The 23,147-nt window shown below is 38.5% G+C and overlaps 1 protein-coding gene across 5 annotated transcripts in view; it reads left to right on the top strand.

The window, feature by feature from the left end:
- Grm7 (glutamate metabotropic receptor 7) overlaps positions 1-23,147 on the top strand; it is an 882,386-nt gene that overhangs the window by 444,698 nt on the left and 414,541 nt on the right. For all 5 annotated transcript variants that reach the window (XM_039108423.2, NM_031040.1, XM_039108424.2 and 2 more), the window contains 1 exon segment: positions 1,727-1,881. In XM_039108423.2, the coding sequence (XP_038964351.1) occupies positions 1,727-1,881 (155 nt within the window).

Here is a 23,147-nt window from a genome sequence, read left to right on the forward strand (position 1 = left end):
TCCACACTGGTGTCCCTTCCCACTGAGGTCTTCTTTTACCTGTGGAGACGTGGGGTGGGTACTAGATAGATATGAACGCGGCCTTAGTAACTGATGGGGGTCTCAGTAGGTACAGAATTGGCTATTTGTATTAAAGAATTTCTGCCTGTCACATTTGTAGATATTTTGCCAGCATTAGATGAATAATCAATCCAGAATGCACTTTTCCTCCTGGTATGATTTGTTTTCTAAGCAAATATTTAATTCCTTTAAGTAGGCTCACTGTTTAGTACTTAAAACACTGGAACTTACCTGTTCCTTCCTACTCCCGTCCTCCTTCATACCCCAACTTTTTCATCTACCTGTTGCAGCATGTTCACAGTATTAGGAAACGATCTTCTTATAATTTTATTAGAAGAGTAACAGTACTTTTTTTTTGTCTGGAAGAAAGATGTGCTGTGAGTTTTCACAATCACATTTGTGTGTGTGTGTGTGTGTGTGTGTGTGTGTGTGTGTGAGAGAGAGAGAGAGAGAGAGAGAGAAAGACAGAGAGACAGAGACAGAGAGACAGAGACAGAGAGACAGAGACAGATAGACAGAGTCAGAGAGACAGAGTCAGAGACAGAGAGACAGAAAGGGAGAGGGAGAGGGAGAGGGAGAGGGAGAGGGAGAGGGAGAGGGAGAGGGAGAGGGAGTATATGTGTACCTGGGAGTGTGTGTGCCTGCATGCATGCATGTGTGCGTGCATACGTATGTGTGTGTATGTGTGTGTGTGTGTATGTGGTTTGTATATGTCAGTGAAGTTGTGTGAGTACATTACTATGAATGTGTATGTATGTGTATGTATGCAGCTGTATACATATATGCTTGTGTGTGGATATATGTATAGTATGTGTGGATATGCACAAGTCTCTTATTTTTCACCTCTTTCCCAAATCCTGTTATGATAACTTTCTCACTGATACTTTTTTCCTTTTCATATTTTTTCTCTTGTTGCCTTTGATATTTGCAGACCAAATCCATCTGTAAATATAACACACACAAAAATGAACTTTCATGCTGAAAGTAGAATCCTATTTATTTTAATAAATGACTGGAAAACTGTGGTTTATATTGACATAGTACTTTCTAGAAATGAGACTTACCACTATCTCACCTTTCCACCTGAAACACAAAGGTGGAAATTAAGTAAAACAAAACTTTATTTGACCAATATGGGCAAAACATTTAGGAGCTTTTTTAAAGTTTCGCTTTCACCATTTAGTTTTTTTTAAATCTTTATTACATTATTTTATTTATTTACATTCCAAAGTTGCCCTCTCCCTACCCCACTTCCCCCATCCCTGAGAGGGTGCTTCCTTACCCAACAACCACTCCCTCTTCACCCCCACCTCATCCCTCTTTCCTGGGGCATCAAGTTTCCGCAATATTAAGCACATCCTCTCCCACTGAGGCCATATAATTTCTAATACATGTAAATACACATCTTGAGCTTATTACATTTTTATCTCTCCTTCTATCTTTTGACTCTTAACATCTTTCATTTGTTTACTCAAAGGCCTGGGACATTTTTTGCTTTTGGCTTACATATCTCTTTATATGTGCGAGATAAAAATTCTCATCTTATCTTTTGCTGTAATGATTGCTTATGTTTTGAGAAAGCATAGCTTTTTTGGCTCTCCTTGATTTTGAAAATGCTTGGGTTCAGTTTCTATACCTGCATCCTCTTTTGTGTTTCTTTCCATAGGCAGATCCTTGCCGCCGCCAAAAGAGCTGACCAAGTAGGCCATTTTCTCTGGGTCGGGTCAGACAGCTGGGGTTCCAAAATCAACCCACTGCATCAGCACGAAGATATTGCGGAAGGAGCCATAACAATCCAGCCTAAAAGGGCAACCGTGGAAGGTATGTGCTTTGTCAACAGTAGAGTGTGTGATGAGGGGTTACGTGCTGTTGGGTGACCCAAACTAAAGTCTTTGGGATGTTTAATGTTTGTACAGGATTTATAGAGTATGTTTTCCAGAGTAGGGGGACAGGGTGCAAATGAAGCCGCACACCTGGTCTGTTCCTTCTGTTGACAATCCTTTTCTTGTAGAGATTACATTATTTCATGGTAATGTTGCAATTAGCATAGATTCTTTTCTCACTCTCAAGAGCTTTCTGAGGAGAGATCATCACCATTACTAAGAACTGAAACAATAACACATCCAAGTGTGCGTGCAGCAGCAACCCTGCATTTTCAGAGAGAAGATTTTCCCTTTGTAATTTGCCCTTTGCTTCTAACATGACACTGTACATCTCGCACTGCAGTTACCTCTGTGGTCCCTGGCGGAGGCTGTAATTATAGGGACTTGACCCTCAGTAGCCACCAGCATCATCTTCCTTTCTCAGAGCCCTTTCTTTCCCACTATTCCCTTGCTTTCCTCCATTCCTAAACCTCTCCTTTTTATTTCTCTGCTTCATTTTTTAATTTGTTATTTAAAGGGCCTTATGAAAGTCATTGATAGGAAATGATATTTTGTGGTTTTCTCATAATCTAACTAAATGTGTTGATTGCAATTGATTTTTTATTTAATATGCAAAGAAGTGTTATGTCTAAGTGAAACATTATGTGAAGAAGAAAATCTAACTACTCTCTCTGCTAGTAGCCTGCTTTCTGTTTCCTTTGTGGTGAATCATCCCTCCAAAGATTTCCTCAAGTATGCTTTGCACATCACACTGAACCTGGCCCTCTTACTCAAAGGGACCAAATATTTGCACTTCCTTCTATTTTCTCTCTGTGCCAGCCTAATTAATTGTTCTCCCCAGAAGGTTACAGAGTCTGTGTAGATTTTTTTTTGAAACAAATTGGGTTGTGCCTTTGTCACTGATGTTTCTCCATGTTATCTTGAAGAGATAACAATCCCCTGAGTCACTCCTGTGTTTTCCTTGGGAGCCTTTGAATTAATTTATTCCCCTAATACTTGCCCAGAGCGGAACACCTATCTTACAAAACAGGCCACTGCATTTAGAGATGTGCTGCAAAAATAACAGATACGATTTTAACTGTCTCTGGTCCCTTTCATTCAAAAATGTATGCATTCTGTTCTGTGCTACAAGTGTTCTGTGCTTACAAATAAACAGAAGGTGAGGATTCCATATCATCTCTCTCAAAGCACACAGATTAGGTGAAGCAATCAGGAAGAAACTGAAGAGAGCAGGATATAGAGACTGTCTTTGTGTTGGAGCAGCAAGTAAAGCAGGCTGAGTGAACATTATCCTATAGTTATCATGTAGTGCTTGAGAGAACTTTAGGAAGTTATACAGTACATGACGCATGGGAACTAATTGGGTAGAAAGAAAGGAATATGAACTGCAGGCTGAAGAACAAAGGGGCAGACACCGTGAGGCAGTTGCCCAATGACTCTTGAAACGATTCTACACTCAGACCTTATTGAACTCACTACAATTTGCTCAGCCCTTTCCTATTTGCAAGGCACTGGTGAGACTCTCTGCTCCCCTGGGTCTGGGTCTGATCATACTATTCAGCTGTCAGACTCCTATTGACCCTTAAGTATTTTCCTGAATAATAATTTGGTATGGAAACTCTCTGTCCTCACTGCTTTTCCTTCACTGTAAGAAATACCTGTGGTAACTTTTAAAATTTGATTTTTTTCATTACTTAATATATATTTTTACTTCATATCCACACCTCAGCCCTCTCCTTCCTCTCCTTCCTCCCAATCATGTCCCCCAACCCCTGGGTACCAACCTGCCCTAGTCTGATTAGGACTAAGTGTATTCTCTCCCACAGACTAGACAAGGCAGCCCAGTTAGGGGAAAGGGATCCAAAAGCAGGCAACAGAGTCTGAGTCAATGACAGAACCCACTCCAGTTGTTGGGGGACACAGATATCTGCTACACACGTTCAGGAAGCCTAGGTGCAGTCCATGTAAGCTCTTTGGTTGGTGGTTCATTCTCTAACAAAGAGGACCTGAGGGAGGATGCTGTAATTTTCCTTACAGGTTCACTTACAGTGACCTTCAAGCTTTCTACTTATTAAATTTTTTGGCTTATGCTTTTTTGGTTTTGTCACCTTCAAGAGCATCACTTTTGGGGAACAAAGCGCTACTTTCTGGACCTTTGCCTGGGGTAGGGGTTGGTTGGTTGTTTTAATGAAAGTGCCCTCCCTATGGTTTATATTTTTGAATATTTGCCCTCCAGTTGGTAGAAATGTTTGGAAGTGATTAGGAAGTATGGCTTTGTTGGGCAAACTGTGTCACTAGATTTAAGTTTTGAGTTTCAAAAGCCCAGGCCTTTCCCAGTTAGTTCTCTGCCTCCCACTCATAGATCGAGTAAGCTCTCAGCTATTTCTCAACACCATGCCTGCCTGCCTGCTGTCATGTTTCCCACCATAGTAGTCATGACCTCATCCTCTGAAACTGTAAGCCTCAAATAAACTGTTTATTTCTATAGTTGCCTTGGTCATGGAATTTTAAAATGTCAACAGCAGGGAGGTAATATGGGGAGACTGAAGACACAGACTATACCACTGTCTTGTTATCACACCAGATATTTTCCGAGTTATTCTGAGTTATCTTGCTATGGTGGCTTAAAGAAAACCTGGGTTTACCTCACAAAGTGTCCTATTTAGAAATGAGATTGTATTAGATGCTAAAAGTGAGAGTGGCAACCGTGGATAAAGTCAGTTGTAAACAGGGTGGATTTGAATGCTCACCCAGGTGACTTTGAAATAGTGACTAAGTTTTGTAGTCTGAGGTGCCTTGAGTCCTATTTTTCTCATACATATGGTCATCGATATTTCATGGCTAATATAAACCTTATGGGCATTATATTTTAGAAAGTAACTAATTTTGTGGGGTGTTATGGATACTTAAAATAAAAAATTATTATTTTGTGTGTAATAGGGATATACATATTTATCATATCCGAACCAAACATCATTGTGAGTGTCTTAAATATAAAAGAAAAACATCCAAGAAAATATATAGGCTCTAGAGAGATTGCTCAATGGATAAAGCAATTACCAGACAAATGTGATTAGCAGAGTGTTAATACCTAGAATGTTCATAAAGGCTAGACCCTCAAGGATGCAACTTAGGAGAACTTAGGTGGCAGCAGGACAAGGTTCTGGAAGTTCAGTGAAAGATGCTGCCTCAATAATAAAAATAGAGAGCAGTCTGAAAAGGGGTCTGATATCAGCCTCAGAACTGCACATCCACATCAACCATGCATATGTGCCCGTACACCAGCCCGAGCTCATAAACGTGCACATAGACCACAAAAAATGCAAAAAATGATATCGCAAGACAATAAAATGGAGAGGAAATGTTGCTAAATAAGATATTCCCACATGATAGAAGAGTGGCAGTTCCTAAAAATCTCTGTGCCTCCCTCCAAAGAAATGAGAGGATTTTTATAGTGCAATGAAGAAAATGCCACAGCTTCTATCTAGGAATAATGCCATTGTGCATTATCACAAAAACAGAATGAGGCTGTTTTACTTTCCAAGCAGATGGAATTATAGAATTGAGGCTGTGCATTCGAAGTATACTTCCTAAAAACGAGTGACGACAAAAATAGATGAGTTCAACCACACTGCTGAACCTGACCAAATATAAAGGATCTAAACTCAACATATTTTGTAAGGACCTACATAGTTTTCATTCTCTGGCATCTTATATATATTTTGTCCTGCTCACAAGCTCCCTCCTTGATAAGTTCCCTGTATCAGATTTGTTGAACTAGAATGTCTTTCAAACATTCATAATCTACTTTAGTATCTTTGACTGAGATGTAGGTAGGTTGCAAAGAAGAGAGGGGTGAATTAATCACTCCCATGTCTAACTTTTAGGTTCATATTTTCAATGTGTTTTGCCAACATCTGTACCTTTGGTTGACAGTGGTTTGTGTGTGTGTGTGTGTGTGTGTGTGTGTGTGTGTATGTGTGTGTGTATGTGTATGTGTGTGTACACACACACAGGCATGCCAATGTGTAGAATGTACATCTATTTATCGATAGCCTATTCCTCAATTGCTTCTCTATCTTATTTCTTAAAAACAGGGTATCTTGCTAGAGCTGGAAATCTTGGTTTCAGCTAAGATGTGTTACCAGATACCTCTAGGGATCAATTTACCTCTTCCAGAAAGTACTCGGAATAGAGGTACAGGCCTCCATCATTTCTGGATTTCAATAGGTTATTGGTTCTAATCTTTGGTTCTTGTGCTTTTATAGCAAGCACTTTACCCACCTCACAGAATTATCTCCCTAGTTATGCATAACATATATATAAACCCATTTGTCACAACATGTTTGCATCTATGACATCAGCCTTTGATCACATTGTATATTCTCTCTGTGTTTATTCTCCACTTCAGAGAAAGAGGCCTCAGTTTTGTTTTCAGCTGAGTATGTTATTTCTCTTCCTTTCAATTTAATGGTGATAGGAACTAAGCCATGGATGGTCAGCTATGGTTGGGCTGGCTGCCCAATACCCCTGACAAATCTAAGAAATTTCACCAATTATTTAGACACTACTCCTGTAGATTTTCAGCCAAGATAGCTTTATTAATTTCCGTTTCCTCATGTTTTCAGAAAAACCCAGGCATGCCTTCATTTTGCTTATGTGTATATGACTCCATTAACTAGGATGTTCGGTCATGCTCTCTGGACCTAACAAGCCTTCCAAGGAAAGCATATTCAAGTCTTTAGCTCTACATCACCAAAATACCCGCTGCTCCAAAGCAGACTGGCTTGGGTGCCCTCCTATGATAGTGAGCGTGGGTCTCGGATCAGTCTCCCTTTTGCCTCCACCATAGGTAATAACTCTGAGAAGACAGTACAGGAAGGGCTTATTTCAAAGCTCCTTTGAATGACTTTTTCAAGAGGGGATATCTTTCCAGTGCAATTTAAATCTGAGGTATTTGAAGGGACAATCAACCAACCAATCAATCCATCAGTCATACCCAAACAAACCCACCCACCTTCTAGGCCCAACGTAGAAAAATCTGCATTTGGATAAAAAGAGCTCATTATTTTTAGTTAGGATAGATAGATGTTTTGTTTTCATAAAACCAGAACATATGAAGCTATCAAGATCTAAACAAAAATTGTCTTGATTCTTGACTCCAGTTTCAGTACGATGACTTTATCCATCTTTAATTGCCGGGACCTTTGCTCAGGAAGAGAAGATTAAAACAAGTATCAGCAACAACAAACATATTTACATATTTATTTATATTTGAAGTCCACAGGGCTTGGGTTTGCTTGTTTGTTTTAATGTTTGCTTTTAAATTTCTTTGAGAATTTCATATATGTTTTGACCACATTTGCCTGCTTTCTCCTTACTTTCAGAGCCACTTCACTTCCCTATTCACTCAACTTTCTTACTCTCCCCGCATGGAGTACAAGCTGTCTGTGATGTCCATATATACTTGGGGGTGCGGGCTTCCATTGCAGTGCCATTAACCTACCAGGGGCTACACTCTTGAGAAAAAATGATTCTCCTTCTCTCAGTCACTATCAATTTCTAACTCTTTTACTCTTGGTGGGCCATTGTGTCTTTCTCTCCTCCTAGATATGGTCTAGTCTGGCCTGAGATGCTGTGCATGCTGTCACAACTATGAGTTCCAGTGTGCAGCTGCTCTTTGTATGCAGCAGACACTGTTTCCGGTAATCATCCACCACCTCTGGCTCTTAGACTCCTTTGTTTTCTCTTCTGCAATCATCCCTGCTGTTTTAAGCAATGTATTTGGTTATTGACCTATAACCTCATTTAATAGAAAACAGTGAAACTCTGCAAATTCTTCGACATGGCAACTTCTTTCATTAACGTCTTCTGTAAATGTTGATGTTGCCAGCTCTAATAGTATATAAATCAGGAAGATAAATATTAAGGTATAGCATGCAATAGGCCAGATATAGTCACACATATAATGTGAAAATCACAGGTGACAGAGAAGAATATAAATGTGAAACTACTGTATCAGAAAAACCGCTCCAACTTCATTCCTTAAAGATGAGTGAGTATATACTTAGGGCTTTCTACAAAAAGAGCATCATGAGAATGGCTGTGTATCTTAAGGGTTTATTAGTTTGTCTTATGTGATAGTTTTGAATTGGTGTAGCAATGGTTTATATGCACACTGAAGAGCCTGAGCGCAGAATAGCACGTCAGTCTTAGAGACTGAATGCCTTCGTAGTCTCAGTATTATGCAGAAGACCTAGTAGATTGATTCCTAGAGAGATGTTAACTTTTAGTTTGCCTTGGAAGACTTAAGATGTTGAGCTCTGGTGACAGTGTGTGGTGGAAATAGAGCAAGAGCAACAGAACAGGGTGGATGCAGTCATCAGCAAGGGACAAAGGCAGACAGACCAAAATCAACAACTTTCCCCTTATCCCTCCTGTTGTCTGGGCTTCAGTAGAAGCGTGTAGCCTGCTCTTATGGAGAGTTTTCCAATTCAGTTATTCCTTCCGGGAAATGTTCCTAAATACCTACCCAGTGCTATCTCAGATGATTCCAGACTCAGTCAGATTGATGAAAAAGTTCAGTCATCACAAAGAAATCTGTTGTTCAAGGGATATACCAGTTTACTTGAAAATCACACAGGTAAACCCAAGAAATAATAATACTCTTCACTATAAAATTAAACTGATTTTACATCTGAAGTCACATCAATATGTACAGATGTTGCATCAGCCTAATGAAAAGTGTACAATTGGTTCATTTGCTAGCAGGCATTTGTCTTATTCATATTTTAAAATATGCACTATGTGTTTATGTGCATTTCTTTCTTTCAGTGAGAGATCCAGATTTAATCACTATAAATTGTGTTGCTATAAGAGGAAGGGGAGAAAAATAGAGTGAATCAATATCATCTATTTATGTATAGTGAATATCTAAGAACAGAGATAATACATTAAACAGAAAAAAATTGAAAATATTCTTCTTGATTCAAAATGAGGTTTGTTAGAAAGGATGACAAAATTATAGCAGTTTGAGAACAAAAATACCCACTGTACAGAGGGCAGTAAACTTGAAAATCTGAAACTAATTAGTGCTAGGGAGGTCGAGGCAGGAAGACAGCTGGTTTGACTCCAGACTGAGTTACGTAGTGAACAACAACCTCAGTAAAGGCAGTAATGATAACAAAGCTGAGGCGGAAGGTAGACACTTCCGAACTGAATGAGGGTGGTATGAAAACAAAAGGATCCTGGTGTATTGAAATTCTCTGGCTTCACAGTCACACATACACAATACAGATATAACCTAAATCACCCCATTCTGTCCTCCTCAAGACATCAGTCATGTAGTCCTAAGTCAATATTTTATTAATTCTTTATGAATTCTTTGCAATGTATTTTGAAAGTGCTCATTCCCAACTTTTCCTCTTAAATCTTTCCTGAGCTATTTCATGTCCCTAATCCCACAACTCTATGTCCTCTTTTCAAACAATCCATTTCCTCAAATTGGTTCTGACCATAGACTTATGGGTATGGAGCCATCCACTAGAGTATGGTAGAATTATCAGGATCTATACTTTTAAGGAAAACTGACTCTTCCTCTCCCCGAAGACACCATCTGTCTAAGACTTATTATTTATTGATAAGAGCCCATGAACCCATGACCACTCTATTCTTTAATCTGGAATGGTTTGGTTTCATACAAACAAATACAGATATTGTCATGTTGAGAGTGAAGTGTTATTGATATATCCAGGAGATACTGTTTCAGGCTGGACCTCCCTGGCCTCTTGTTCTTTCAGTTTTTGTGCTCCTTTTCTGAGTTGATCCCAAAGCCTTGTAGTGTGATATAGGTGTCGCTTTTCTGGCTGATCATTCCACTGACACTCACACTCTGTGCTTTGACTGTTGTGAATATCTGTCTTCCTCACTTCCCCCATCCACTGCACTAAGAATCATCTTGGATAAGCTTTGAAGTTTTTACTAATTATCCATATACAATTGAGAGGACAGTTTGCAACTATGCCTGACTAGCAAAATAACAGTGGAATTATTTAGAAGGGTCCATCACCAAATAAATAAATAAATACACGCACACAAACACACAAACACATATACACGCACACACATATACTGAATGTATGAACTAAACCCTCCACTTTATTAGCACTTTATTGGAACCGATCCAAGAGCTGAAAAACTTCTCCACTGGCAACCAAGAGATTTGGAAATGGTACTTGGTGAGTAGATTGCTCTCCTGCCATAATGAACCAGGTATGGTGACTCATATGTAACATCCCAATGCATAAGTGAGAAGTGGAGAGCACAATGGAGAGTTATTTAAAGTTATCCATGGCTACACAGAGTTCAAAGCTAGCTTGAGCTTCATGAAATCCAACCACTCCTTTTGAAAAATAAGTAAAGGGAGAACTATTATATTGGCCTGAGGATACACAATAAAATATTTACACTAAAGTCTATTAAAATCAAATCCAAATAGAAAAGCAAAGTAAATATGAAAAAATGCAAAACAGCATTTAGTTAGTGAAGTGGATAGCAGGGAGAAAACCCACTTATGAACTTTGGGAGGTTGAAAGGGCTTCTGTAATGTTCTTTAACAATATTTGGCTGCTTCTTAATCTCTCCTCATTTGGATGAGGGAAAAAACTCTTCATAAAGTAAGAAATGGATGTTTTTCAAGCTCAATGTGTTTGGGATGGTAGGGATTTACTCTAGGTTAATTGGAATGTTAAAATTAAAGTCACCCTTGCTGTAACTCTATTTCATAGCTTTCCCTAGTTAGTTGTAAAAGGGACTGTTCAGTGTTTCCTTGGCCTGACTGTACTGTGCTATTCAGTACATAATATAGAAAATTATTATGCCTAAAGTCACTGCCCTAACTTCCCTTCCCGAATTTCTAGGACTATAGGCAAACACCATCCTACTCTGGCTTCCCTCTGAGGCTTTACAAGTTATGACATCGACCTACACCAGAGACAGGACTTTCTGAGATGGCTAATAGACTCTGGACTTTCTCCTAATGGGGTCAGTATGTCTGTGGTACAGAAAAGGGGATCTAGGATTGACAGGAACTTAGATTATAGTTTAGCTTCCACTTGCCTAGAGATAACTACTACATTTTACATTAAAGAAAGTATATTTCTTAATTTATTATGGCTAAAGCAAACACTTGATTCAGTGTTGTTTAGATACATACTTTGATTAAAACCCCATACATTTATACATGCAGTCAAATGCACATACACACACACACACACACACGTGCATACTAAATGTATGGACTAAACCCCCCACTTTATTAGCACTGGGCCTATCCAAGAGCTGAAAAACTTTCCCCTGGCAACCAAGAGATTTGAAAATGGCACTTGGTGAATAGATTGCTTTCCTATCATAATGAACCAGGCATGGTGACTCATATCTTATATCCCAATGAATGGGTGAGAAATAGAGAATACAGATAAAAAATTTTAAAAGCTCATAGCATTCATCTAATGGTAATACTATAACCTTTATGACTACATGAGATCGCTCTTGTAACTCTGCCTACAAACTTGAAAATCTTTTGTCTTCTGTATTCTCATCACAACACATGTTCACTGGAAAGTTCAGTTGTTTGATGAGTTTGACAGCTATAGTTTTTTTTATAAATCCTGTAACCAATCCTTCAAAATAATTAATCACATAATTTTCCTTCTTAGGAAAAGATAATCCCTTAATTATTTATAATATTTGTTGTTTTTCTCAGTTCTTACACAACAAATTAGAGCTAAGCAGAATTCTCCATCTCTACTCCAGGGCCTGATTTAGCACTCCTGGGGTTCCCTCAGTTGCACTTTTAAGTCAAACACAAATTTGTCAAAATACTATGACATTGAAACTGACATTTGGAGAAATAATCTTTACAAAATTCATGGAACTTACTTTTAGTGGTAAAATAGCAAATTCTGTCTCATTTGCAAACCTAAAACAGACAATCAACACCAACAACCTTTGAACCCTGTGAAGCACGGCATGCTGGCACTCATGTTGGTTACACTGGGATTTGCTCACATGCTCTTGTTCTTCACCACCAATTATTTCAAGTACCAGCATCATCTCTACAGATGTTGATGCCTTGTCCTGCATCTCGGTTATATCAAGACCCCATATGACTGTGTTCTTATGAATGACTTCTAGAGAATTGTTATGTACCTTCAAAACAACCCTGAGCCAATTCTGAAATAGTCAATAATAAAATGAAAGGATTCCATGGAAGAGCTGTATTAATATTTCTTACGGGACCGTTTGCAATGCGTCCTTTCTTTCTTCACTGACAGAGGGATTAGGGAATTGCATTTCCAGTGATGTAGTTAGAAGTGAGCTCCTATTAGATCATGGCAGAAATTGTGCAGTTCATCTCAGAAGCAGAAACTATTTTGATCCAGTTTATAGATTGAAAGAGTACATTTTGGTTTAGATTCCTTGATGAAATTTACATAAGATGGTGTCTGCTGAAATCAGGATTTATCAGATCATCTACCTGAGTCCTATCACTGTTTTCACTGCTACTGCTTATAGTCTGTTTAAGGGAGGGGAAATTTCGTATATAAAAGTTATTTATTTATTTATTTATTTATTTATTTATTTATTTATTTACTTATTTTAAATAAAGTTTTGTGAGGTGACTAGTTGTCTAGAAGACATCCCTTTCAGAGCTCTCCTCAGCATTCTTTAGAAGGAGAAGTTGAGTAACATTTTCTGTGCATGTTTTATAAAGGGAAAACTCATGGGAACAAGAGGAAAAACAGAGGAGATTGTGAAGTTGGTCCATGGCAATGCACCTATGGGAGTACAGCTTCTGCCTGCACTTGTAGAAATGAGTGCGTCAAGAGTCATTTCAGAGACTCAGTTCCTAAAAAAACCAGAAGGAATTGCCTTAGTCAGTCTGTTGCAGGCTGTTTGTAAAGATGGGCTGTGAATAATGTCAGAGACAGTTAAGGGTCAGGGAGAGGAGAGAGAGAACTTCTGAGTCGTGAATAAGTATGCATCTGACTTTCGGGTAAGAGTGGGAGAGCACAGTGGCCATTTTTCTTGTACATCGAGGGGTGCATCTTTATAGACTCCAGGCTATCAAACCTTCAATGATATTGATAATTTAAGATATTAAATCTTTGTGCTTTTTTTTGTTGTGTGGTATACCATGCTGTGCAAAGACAGTCATGGAATTTGCCACTAATTGGCCAGTATGTCTAGCTATCATGACATGGGGACATAAAAGACTGTTTATGCAGGTAAAGAAACGTGAAGTGTGAAACAGGTAACTTGAGTTTAATCCCCAGAGCTCAGGGCAAAGGTGAAAGGAGAGACCTGATACAAAATTGCTTTTTGATCTCAACAAGCAGCTTAGTCCTCCATAATGAGAAACTTCTCTTACATTTGTATTTTTCTCATTTTTAGGGGACAAGGCAATTTTGGCAGATTAAGTTAGCTACATACCAGGTGAAGCAGCCCGCTACAATCTGCACCATAAAAGATGTCCCACTGAGGACATGAGATAGAATTTAAGCCTCAATTTGGTTGAACTTAAAGCTTCCTGATATTTGGTATGAATGAGCTAAAATGAAGCTAACAAAATAAAAATGTGTATATGATGATATGTGACTGTTGCTTCAATCTTCAAAGGTAGCATTGTGGTATGTCTGAGCTATTTGTCTCAGTTCTTAGTTTCCAGGGGTTGAGGGACTGTGTGTTCACTTTTGCCTCTGTCTTGTTGATAAAGAAGCACTCATCTAACTCAGGTCTTGAGTGAGAAACACCAGCAGTAGCCACACTTGAGTGTGCAATTCTCTCACAGTAACTCATGGCGTCATGCAATATCGATTGCAAAACTGAAGCTGAGTTCTCTGGGAAAATGGGCCACCTTCCCAAAGCAAGAAGACTCCCTAATTCTTGGAACTGTGAAAATTAACTTCTGAACTTAAGTCTGTGACTAAAGATGAACAGCAGTAAGAGAAAGAAGGAAATACGCACAATTCTGAGGAGAAAAGCTCAGCCTCATCACATTATGTCATAGGAGGGAGCTTCCTTGGAAGTTCAGTGGTGATATTATATAGGAGTCCCATTCTGTCACTGTTAAGCTAATTTCATCTGGAGAGTTTACCCGCTATGTCTACAGTAGATGCTATAAAGTTCTTTTAAACAATGTATGGTATTCACATAATCATAAAGAATTGTAGTGCTTTCCCTGTGATAGGCTCAAAGTTAAAGCTATTCCCAGACAATCTGTTTATGACCAAAGGGAATAATGTTCTCAAGAGAGAAAAGAACATTAAGGTGTAAGGAACAACGGCTATAATTGTAGCTGGGATACACAGACCTTGCTTTAATGCACCATGTGCTGTGTTCATCCCTGGGACCAAATATCAAGGAAGCCATAACTAACAATTGGCAATATGACATCTGAAGTCTTCAAGGTAGGTGACCTGCGGCTTGAGAGAAACAAGAGATGAGTAGGAAGCTGGCAATGGTGTGATAGGGGTAGTTACTAGAGGAAAATTTCAAAAAAGAAATATAAGTAGAATAATTGAATTTCTTTTTATATGTCCATTTCAACCTATCTTTTTTCACAGAAGTTGTTACATGACCCCAAGGTCCCATGAGACTCCTTTTGCAGGATATTTTTTTATCTCTTTCTAGAGCACTTGATGGACAACAGCAATTTGTTTTGTGTCCTTACAGTGTGGGAGATGCAACCCAAGGAAACTGTGCATGCTAGACAACTGCTCTATTTTAAAGCTGAAGCCTCAGTCCCTGGAGCACCCTCTTCTGTTTTGTCCTGCTGGTTCCTGGTGCTTTTCAGAGAATACGACTCTCTAATCTAGAAGGAGTCTTGGTTCCTAGTACAGCCAGAAATCATACTGCCATCATCTGTGCCTAGAAGATGGAACTTGGAAAACATTGTTCCTGACTTTTCTTTCATGCTAAAAAGTATGACCTACTCTGTGTAGTTTTCGGTTTACCACCAAAGATATGCAATTGCTCCATGCACACACAGCATTTAGGAACATGCATGGCACATCTGAGTGCTCAGTTTTCAATTCGGTTGCTATAGTCCATCATTATCAAAGTACCAGTTCGTCTTGGTAGCCACCTACCTAAAGACCAAGGCAAATAAAATCCAGTTATCCATAAAAGCCCCAATCTTGCTGCATGATTGCAAATCCGTTCGAATAGTATTTCTGCTGCTGTTCCTACCTGACTGGTTTTCTACAGCATTCTCACACACATGCCAATGTCCTGCTACATTCAAAGTACACTTTGGGCATTTAGAATTGAAAATCTGAAATTATTCTAAGGAGGAACTCTTTCTTTGTCCATTCTGTATACATATCATTAGATACATCGTAAGGGGGGCATTTCAAGATGTTAGAATTTGGATCTATTTAACTGGGGGCTTCTTGTGGATTCTGCAGGACATACTGTCTCTCCCTTTCCATTCCCCCTCCGACTCTCTTTCTATCCCCCCTTCTCTTTGCCTTCCTTCTTTTCTCCTTCCCCTTTCCATCTTCCTCTCCTTTTCTCTTTCAGTCCTTCTTTCCCTTCTTTCCTTCTGGCTTCCCTGTTTCATGCTTCCTCTCTTTCTATTACTCTACTCTGCCCTCTGTCTATTCCTCTCTTTCTATTTTTCCCTTCTTTGTACCCTGTCCCCTTTTCTATAAACACTACATCTTCCGTTAATATTGTTTTCCAGCTTTTTTCAGTGTTCCTTGTGGCTGAAATTCTTCTCTGAACTACTTTGCCTATGAATTCCTGACTACTATAATTTCTCAAAATCATCCATATCTTTTCCTTTTTTTTGGTTCTTTTTTTTTCCGGAACTGGGGACCGAACCCAGGGCCTTGCGCTTCCTAGGCAAGCACTCTACCACTGAGCTAAATCCCCAACTCCTCTTTTCTTACTATAAAGACTAATTTCATGGCAGTTCATCTCTATACAAATGCATATTTTCTCTTTCCCTCTACCCAGACAATTTGAGTTTTGTAACTTTACAGATACATTTTTCTTGTCACTAACATGGTACATAGTTTATAATAAGTTCAAGAAACATGTAGAGAATTTTGCTAATTCAATAAAGCCACATATTTGAACTATTAAGTTTCTCAGGTAAAAGACAGAAAAAAATGACCATGAAATCACCATTTCTTGCTCAAACTTTATTAAATAAGGAAAAAGTCGCTAAAGCTAGACATTCCTACTTTGGGTATAGATGAACTCAGATAATATCTAAAAGACAGGAAATTCTTTCCTGTCATATCTTTGCTAATTTATATTTTACCAACGTAAAATCACATTATGTTTGCCTCTATCTATCTATCTATCTATCTATCTATCTATCTATCTATCTATCTATCTATCATCTATCTCTCTGTGTGTATATGCGTCTGTGTGAGAGAGAAGGAGTGAGAGAGGGAGAGAGGGGTAGACAGAGAGGGAGACAGGGAGAGACAGAGAGACAGAGAGAGGGAGAGAGGCAGAGAGGGAGAGATACAGAGAGAAGGAGAGACAGAAAGAGAGAGATACAGTATTCTGGATCTTTTGCCTCAATTTGAGTATAATTCAATGATATAAAAGCTTGAATGCATCCCTGAATTAACACCCCTGTGTCAGTTCATATCCCTGAAGTACAGTCTCATCTGTAGCACAGGGTTTCCTTTCAGAAAGGCTTGCACATGCTATATTGCGACTTGGTTATAAAGTTTTTCTTCACTGGGCTGACGGTTGGAACTATTGATTTCTCCTATGAAATTTTGCACTTTAGTCTACAGTGAGGCCTATTTAAAATCAACGTTCTTCTGCCCTGATGACTGGTGTAACAGTTGTCCATATTAAACAGAGATAGTGTCTTGCTTGAAGGTTTATTCTGGCTTACAGGTCTTAATTATAATTTATCCTAGCAAGGAACTACCAGTGACAGAAGAATGGGGAATTGGTCCCATTGTATCTATACTCAAGAACAGAGAGATTAAGGACTAGTGCTCATCCTGCATTCTCCACTCTCACACCATTTGGAATTTTTTGCCCGAGGAAAGATGCCACCCAGTGAGCAGGTCTTCCAACCAGATTTAAGGGAATTCATATTCATCTCCCATAAATATATTGCAGAAAACCTAATTTAGACTATTCTTCCTTGAGATTTGCATCCTAAGTGATTCTACACCATGTCAAGTTGACCTGAAATGTGAATAATCACAGAGAATAAGCCAGAAAGTCTCATAATATAGGACACATATTTACCCTGCCTGTAATGCATTCCAAAGAGTCAAGCTATGAGTTTTCATTGTATATATTAGCAACCCAGCTACCAACCAATTCTTAAGTTTACCTGATTGAAAACCTGCATGTTACTAAGTATCTTTCTTGAACAGACACATTTCTAAGTAGCATATGAGTCCAATTAAGAAATCTAGGCAAATATAACTGATATTTACTGCTCTTTTTAGCACACACCAGAACCACATAGTAAACCTCACTGATTGTGTATTATCTTAAAAAAGACTTTTAATTTTTCTTTATTTATTTCACATCATGAACCCCAATCCCACTCATATTCCCATCTCTTCATATACATCCTCTACCTTTTCAAACTTCCTTTTCCCCAAAGAAAAGAAAATAAGTTATTGTCATCATCATCTTGGAAACTGTAGTGTGTCCCATAGTATATCCCTCTATCCACAAATTTTTATTTACAAGTGTCCCTTGCAATGAGTCATTGGTCTGTTTCAAAGACTCTGCATTCTGCTACACTATCTATTCTGGATCTTCATGGGGAGTTTTCTTAGATATCTTGTTGTTACCCTGTGTCATGGAAATCATGCAAATTTGAATCTGCCTTTTCATAGGCTTCAGCAGCTCACAGATGGAGTAACTGTTATGGTGTGCAAACTATAACTGCTTGATCTGGGGCTGGGAGAGAGCTGAGTTGATCAGCCTGCCAGCTCAACTATGCCAACACTACCAGAACAAGTACCCCAGCACTGCTTAGCTAGCTCCCTCAGCGCTGCAGTTGGCATGGCTTGGACTGATGCTTGGGTGGTTTTCCTCTGGCCACCTTGGGCCAGCCAACCCTGGGACTCTTCATTTAAACTCTTAAAGTCATCAAATATCTGCTTATAAAAGGGCATATTCTGCATTACTGACTTACCAAAAATGAGATATTAGTGGAGGATTTTATAACTCACTGTCATAGCTTCTGTGTACTATATGAAGTGGTAAGTTTTAACACTATAAATTCTGATAATATGTCCCAGATCCAGAATATTTGAAAAATGACTTTTCATTAAAGAAACTAAAACTGTGTAACCTCTAAAACAATTCATATTCTCTGAGTTCTCCATTATTTTTAAGCATCTATGCTACTTAGAGGTAGCCAGGTGACTTATATTTGGTCCCCATGAAGGGAGAAACAGAAAAAATTTTCAGTAGCTTGGCAGAGTGCATGGCTTACCTCGACTGACCTTTGTCTTCGTGTATAAGCCACCTGGGTAGAAAGCAGAGTATCAATGCAGCATGCTCTGGAAACCATGGTAACTTCTGAGCCTGTATACCAGCTGTAGGCTACATTTTCAGAATATTCGTAATGAAAGAAAAAATTTTCTTCCTCACTTTGAGAGTCCATGAGTAATTCATTAAATTTTACACTACAGAAGTTACTCTGCAGCTAAAGAAGAGGCTGGTTGATGCCCCCCACCACACACACATATCTGCGTTGATGTGTATTATTTACTGCCCTAGGCATGGACTTTGCAGTTGAAGATGCAGGCGAGTGTAGTTACAGTAGGTGAAATGCGCCATTGGTGCCTTCTGGGACCCCTTAGTCTTTTTGTGAGTATTCTTCCTTCTGAACTTAAGTCAGAGCTCTGTGAGTCGAGTCTACCACTTGATAAAGAACATAAAATAAAAGCAGAGCCCAAGCCCCCTCATATTTATCACCTTCCCTGCATTAAGGATGCTACTCTGTGACATTGGTATTAATCATAGTCTGCTTTCTGCCATGAAAGACATCATCGAAGTATTTGAACCGAGGCTACAGAGGCACTGGAGGGACACTCCAGTGATAAATTCTCTTCTCCAATTTGCTAGTGTGCTGCCACTTCCAGCAGGAAAGAGGCAGGTTCCCAAGGTGCTCATTGAGAGTAACTCAGCAAGATGGGAAAGTGGTTACTTCTCTAGTCACCAAGCAGAGTGCCTTCACCCTCCACTCAGAAGAGGCTTCAGCCTGCCACCCACTCAACTTGAACCTTGGCGAAGCTGCTTACCCTCTGAAAGAAAAACTGTTCTGCTGCTCATTGAGAAGCTGTGGTCAGATTTATTCTTTCCAGATTGCTCCTCCCACCTTGTGTGTGTGTGTGTGTGTGTGTGTGTGTGTGTGTGTGTGTGTGTGTACCTATGTACCTGTGCACCCAGAACCAATGATTGAAGCTGTTTTCCTTGCAGTGCCTTTGATGAGCTGAAATATTCAGGATTTCTTGAATAAAGCAAAGTGATTAGACCATGATTTCTGAAAAGCTGATATTGTCAATGAAGCGGTTTTAAGGGCACGCTAAAAATTTAAAAGTATAAGGCATGGTCTTATATGCAAGTAACCACATCTGCTTTGAGTTAGTACTGCTATATGTAGCTAATGACCAGAAGAGAGTTTACAGCGCTCCTTCCTACTCTCCTCTAAAACATGCATAAATTAGGGAGAGAGATATTTTGGTTGGACATAGGAAAAATTAAAGAAGTGAGATGAAAATTTGATATCATATTAGATTGTGTACTTGTATGAAATTATCAAGAATGCAGAAGAAATCAAAATAAATGTCATAGTTTTATATATTTCTAAAATATTAGCATATTTTGTCTGATTTACTTGTTATTTCATAGATATTTGGAAGTATTATTTATGCTTATATATTTTTCTTTACTTTAATATATGCTTATATTCCTATAAATATGTATATGTATTGATATACAGACATTCAGTATGTATTATCCCTTGAAATATACCTACCTGAATAGTGTTTAATTGTAGAGAATTATGTTAACTCTTTAGTGGTATAGAACAGAAAAGCATTTAGGAAAAGCTTGAAGGTTACCATGAATGACGAATGTTGGTGACAACTTCAACAGTATCATTTAATGCCCTCTAAGAATTTTGCATAAATTGAAAAAGGCAATTACACATTGCAAGTACTGAGCTGTCTTCCTACCACCTAGTCCAGAATGTGAGAGGTCTAGTATCCATTGGGACAGAGCACAACTTCTGAACTTCAGTATTCTCATTAAAATCTTTTTCATCACTGTCTTTTACCAAATGAATATCTAGTCCTGGCATTTGCAAAACACCAATCTTACCCTTGTGAGAGGGATATATATATCTATGATAATGGATACTTTCCATGACTGAAAATTGATCCTAGAAAGGGCTTCCCATAAAAACCTCTAGTCACTAGATTCTGGTGAGTTCTTGCCCTACCAGAAAGAAAGCCCATATTTTTTATCCTAGTGAACTTGAGTTTCAAGCTGAGCTCTGTCCTCATATCCTTGACATTTGCTGTCAGACCCTGGTAACAGCCAGCTGGGCATATTTTGCCATGCTCGAGGTCTCAGAGCCCATTCTCACATGTGGACCTGAAGGCCAGATGGTCCTCCTACCTGAAATTTTCTATCCTTCTGTTTTTGTAAGTGATATTCCATCATTTCTGGCTTAATTACACAAATTTCCATGGCACATCTGCAGAAGCTCTCTGCCCCAACCCTTAGAATGGATCATTATGCATTATTTTCGTCTTACTGATTTTGTTTATAGGATTTTTCTTCTCTGAAAATGACCTTGCCTATTTACTTGCAGTCTCTACAAACTCAAGGATCAGGAAGGTCATATTTTAAAGTTTATTTTTTCACTAAGCTTTTAAAATAGTGTATTGTCATATATTGGATATTCTATAAATATAATGAATACATACAAAGCCATCATGATGTTTCATGGTCAAGCTACAGGAGCATTATGAAATGCAGTGAGCATGCGTATAGCTCAATCAGAAGACCTTTGTGATGAAAAGAGACTTGCTGAATATTTACAGGTAGGGTTAGAAAAGGAGGTATTTCTTTCATGGAAGAAGAAGATAATCAAATGCTCCAAAATTTCGTTTGAATTCTAAACAAATTTGAGGATATTCAGAAAGTCTAACAGAAGCAGAGCACCTAAGTGCTATGCCCTTTTTTAAAGTTGATGTGTTAAGGATAAAATACCTAACTCTGAAAGTGGTATCTGTTTCCCTTCATGTTGTCAAAGAATTATTATCTGTGGGATAGTAGCACAGGTCCAACAGCAGGGGCACAGCAGTTCTGCGCCTTTACCAATCAGGATGTTTGAGACTTTGGAGAAGAAGATGTTGCAGTACGTGATCCCTCACATATCATCATCCTGTCTTCCACTCCGCAGTTGCAATGTATTACACACAATTTCATCTAACTTGTCCCCATTTCCTTTGTATATAAAAGTGTACAGCATTCAAGGGACTCTAGCCAGGTTCAATCCATTAGTTAGAGAAAATCAAAGATACAAATATCAAAAATATTATTAAAGATTTCCTTTGATTTCATAACTGAGAGGCAGACTAAGCTAAAGCTATCTAATTGGGTAAATCTGAATTTACCCAATGGTAAATTGTTTTTTTGTTTTGTTTTGTTTTAACTTCAATCTGAGAAATGACGGAGTCTAGACTAGTGTGATGGTAGAGGCTATGGTGGGGTATAATCAGGACGCAGACATGTTTTGTTCTTTTTTCTTTTTTTCGGAGCTGGGGACCGAACCCAGGGCCATGTGCTTGCTAGGCAAGCGCTCTACCACTGAGCTAAATCCCCAACCCCGATGCAGACATGTTTTAAAGGTTCATTTGGCATGCTCATAGTTTGAATGATAAATGTACCCCATATGTTCACATATTTGAAGCCTTGTTCACTGTTGCTTGAAGTGATGGAAGAACTTCATCACTGAACATGCACTTTCAAAGTTTATAGTCTCATTCCTCTCCAAGTTTACTGTCTCTGGATCTTTTGTGCAACTGAGATGTGACCTTTCAGATTACTGGTTCAACTACCTACTGCCATGCCTGCCTGCCATTGTAGACTCTCCTAGAATCATAAGTCCAAATAAACTCCTTTTCCTGGAAGTATCTTTTGGTCGTGGTAGCAACAGAGCAGTTTTATTAATATAATATTCAGAATTTGTAGAAAATGTCATATTTTCCTATGTCTATTAGAGGTACATACTTTTTTAATAATAAGTAAAATAATAATGGTGTCACCTCTGAAAATATTGACTGATTATATTGAGAGTTGCCCAGGGTCCCATGAGTTAACTGCATTTCTGTGTTTTAAATCAATGTTTAAAACTTACCTACTACTTTCAGATTTATTGTTCAATATGTTTGTCATTTTGTGTGTGTGTGTGTGTGTGTGTGTGTGTGTGTGTGTGTGTAAAGAGAGAGAGAGAGGGGGATTGGTGACATTATTTAGCTCATCTAGGTTATAATGAAATAAATAGAAACAATATTATATATCTTATTAATAATGGTGGTTAAAAACTGATACTTTCTCTTCTGGCATTGCTTCTTGGGTCAAATGACACATGTTATTATAGCAGATAATCTACTTAAGATAGACAATAAACTATTTTTCTGTGTCCACAGGCACAAGTTCACTTTGAAATGAAGTACTGATGACTTTATTTTTTCTAGGTGATAGAGTGATTGAAAATAGATTTACCAACAGCCAAGTCTTAAAGATCTTTTATTTCCTTTTTAGATACACTTGTCTCAGTGTCTCCACATATGGTAAGAAGGTCTAGCAGATGGTCAGGGAGTCTGAACATCTTTTCAGGGCTACATGTACACATTTTATCATTAATGGTCTTTCTCCTAGATGCTTTGAAAGAATATTATTATTACTACCTACAATCTATACCAGAGTTGAAAATGAAAAAGTCTTTTCTTTTGATTCTAGAAGTCAAGAAAGGTTCTGGAAAAAAATTATAAAACAGGAACCCATTGATGTTAAAACAAACACTTAATTTTATCATTCTAGAAATAACTTAGGTTGAAGCATTGGACCTGTGTCACTTGAATGCTATATTCCCTGTAATCTTTACAGACTTCTCTACAG

The sequence above is a fragment of the Rattus norvegicus genome, chromosome 4, assembly GCF_036323735.1.
Source record: "Rattus norvegicus strain BN/NHsdMcwi chromosome 4, GRCr8, whole genome shotgun sequence".
NCBI classification, from domain to species: Eukaryota; Metazoa; Chordata; class Mammalia; order Rodentia; family Muridae; genus Rattus; species Rattus norvegicus.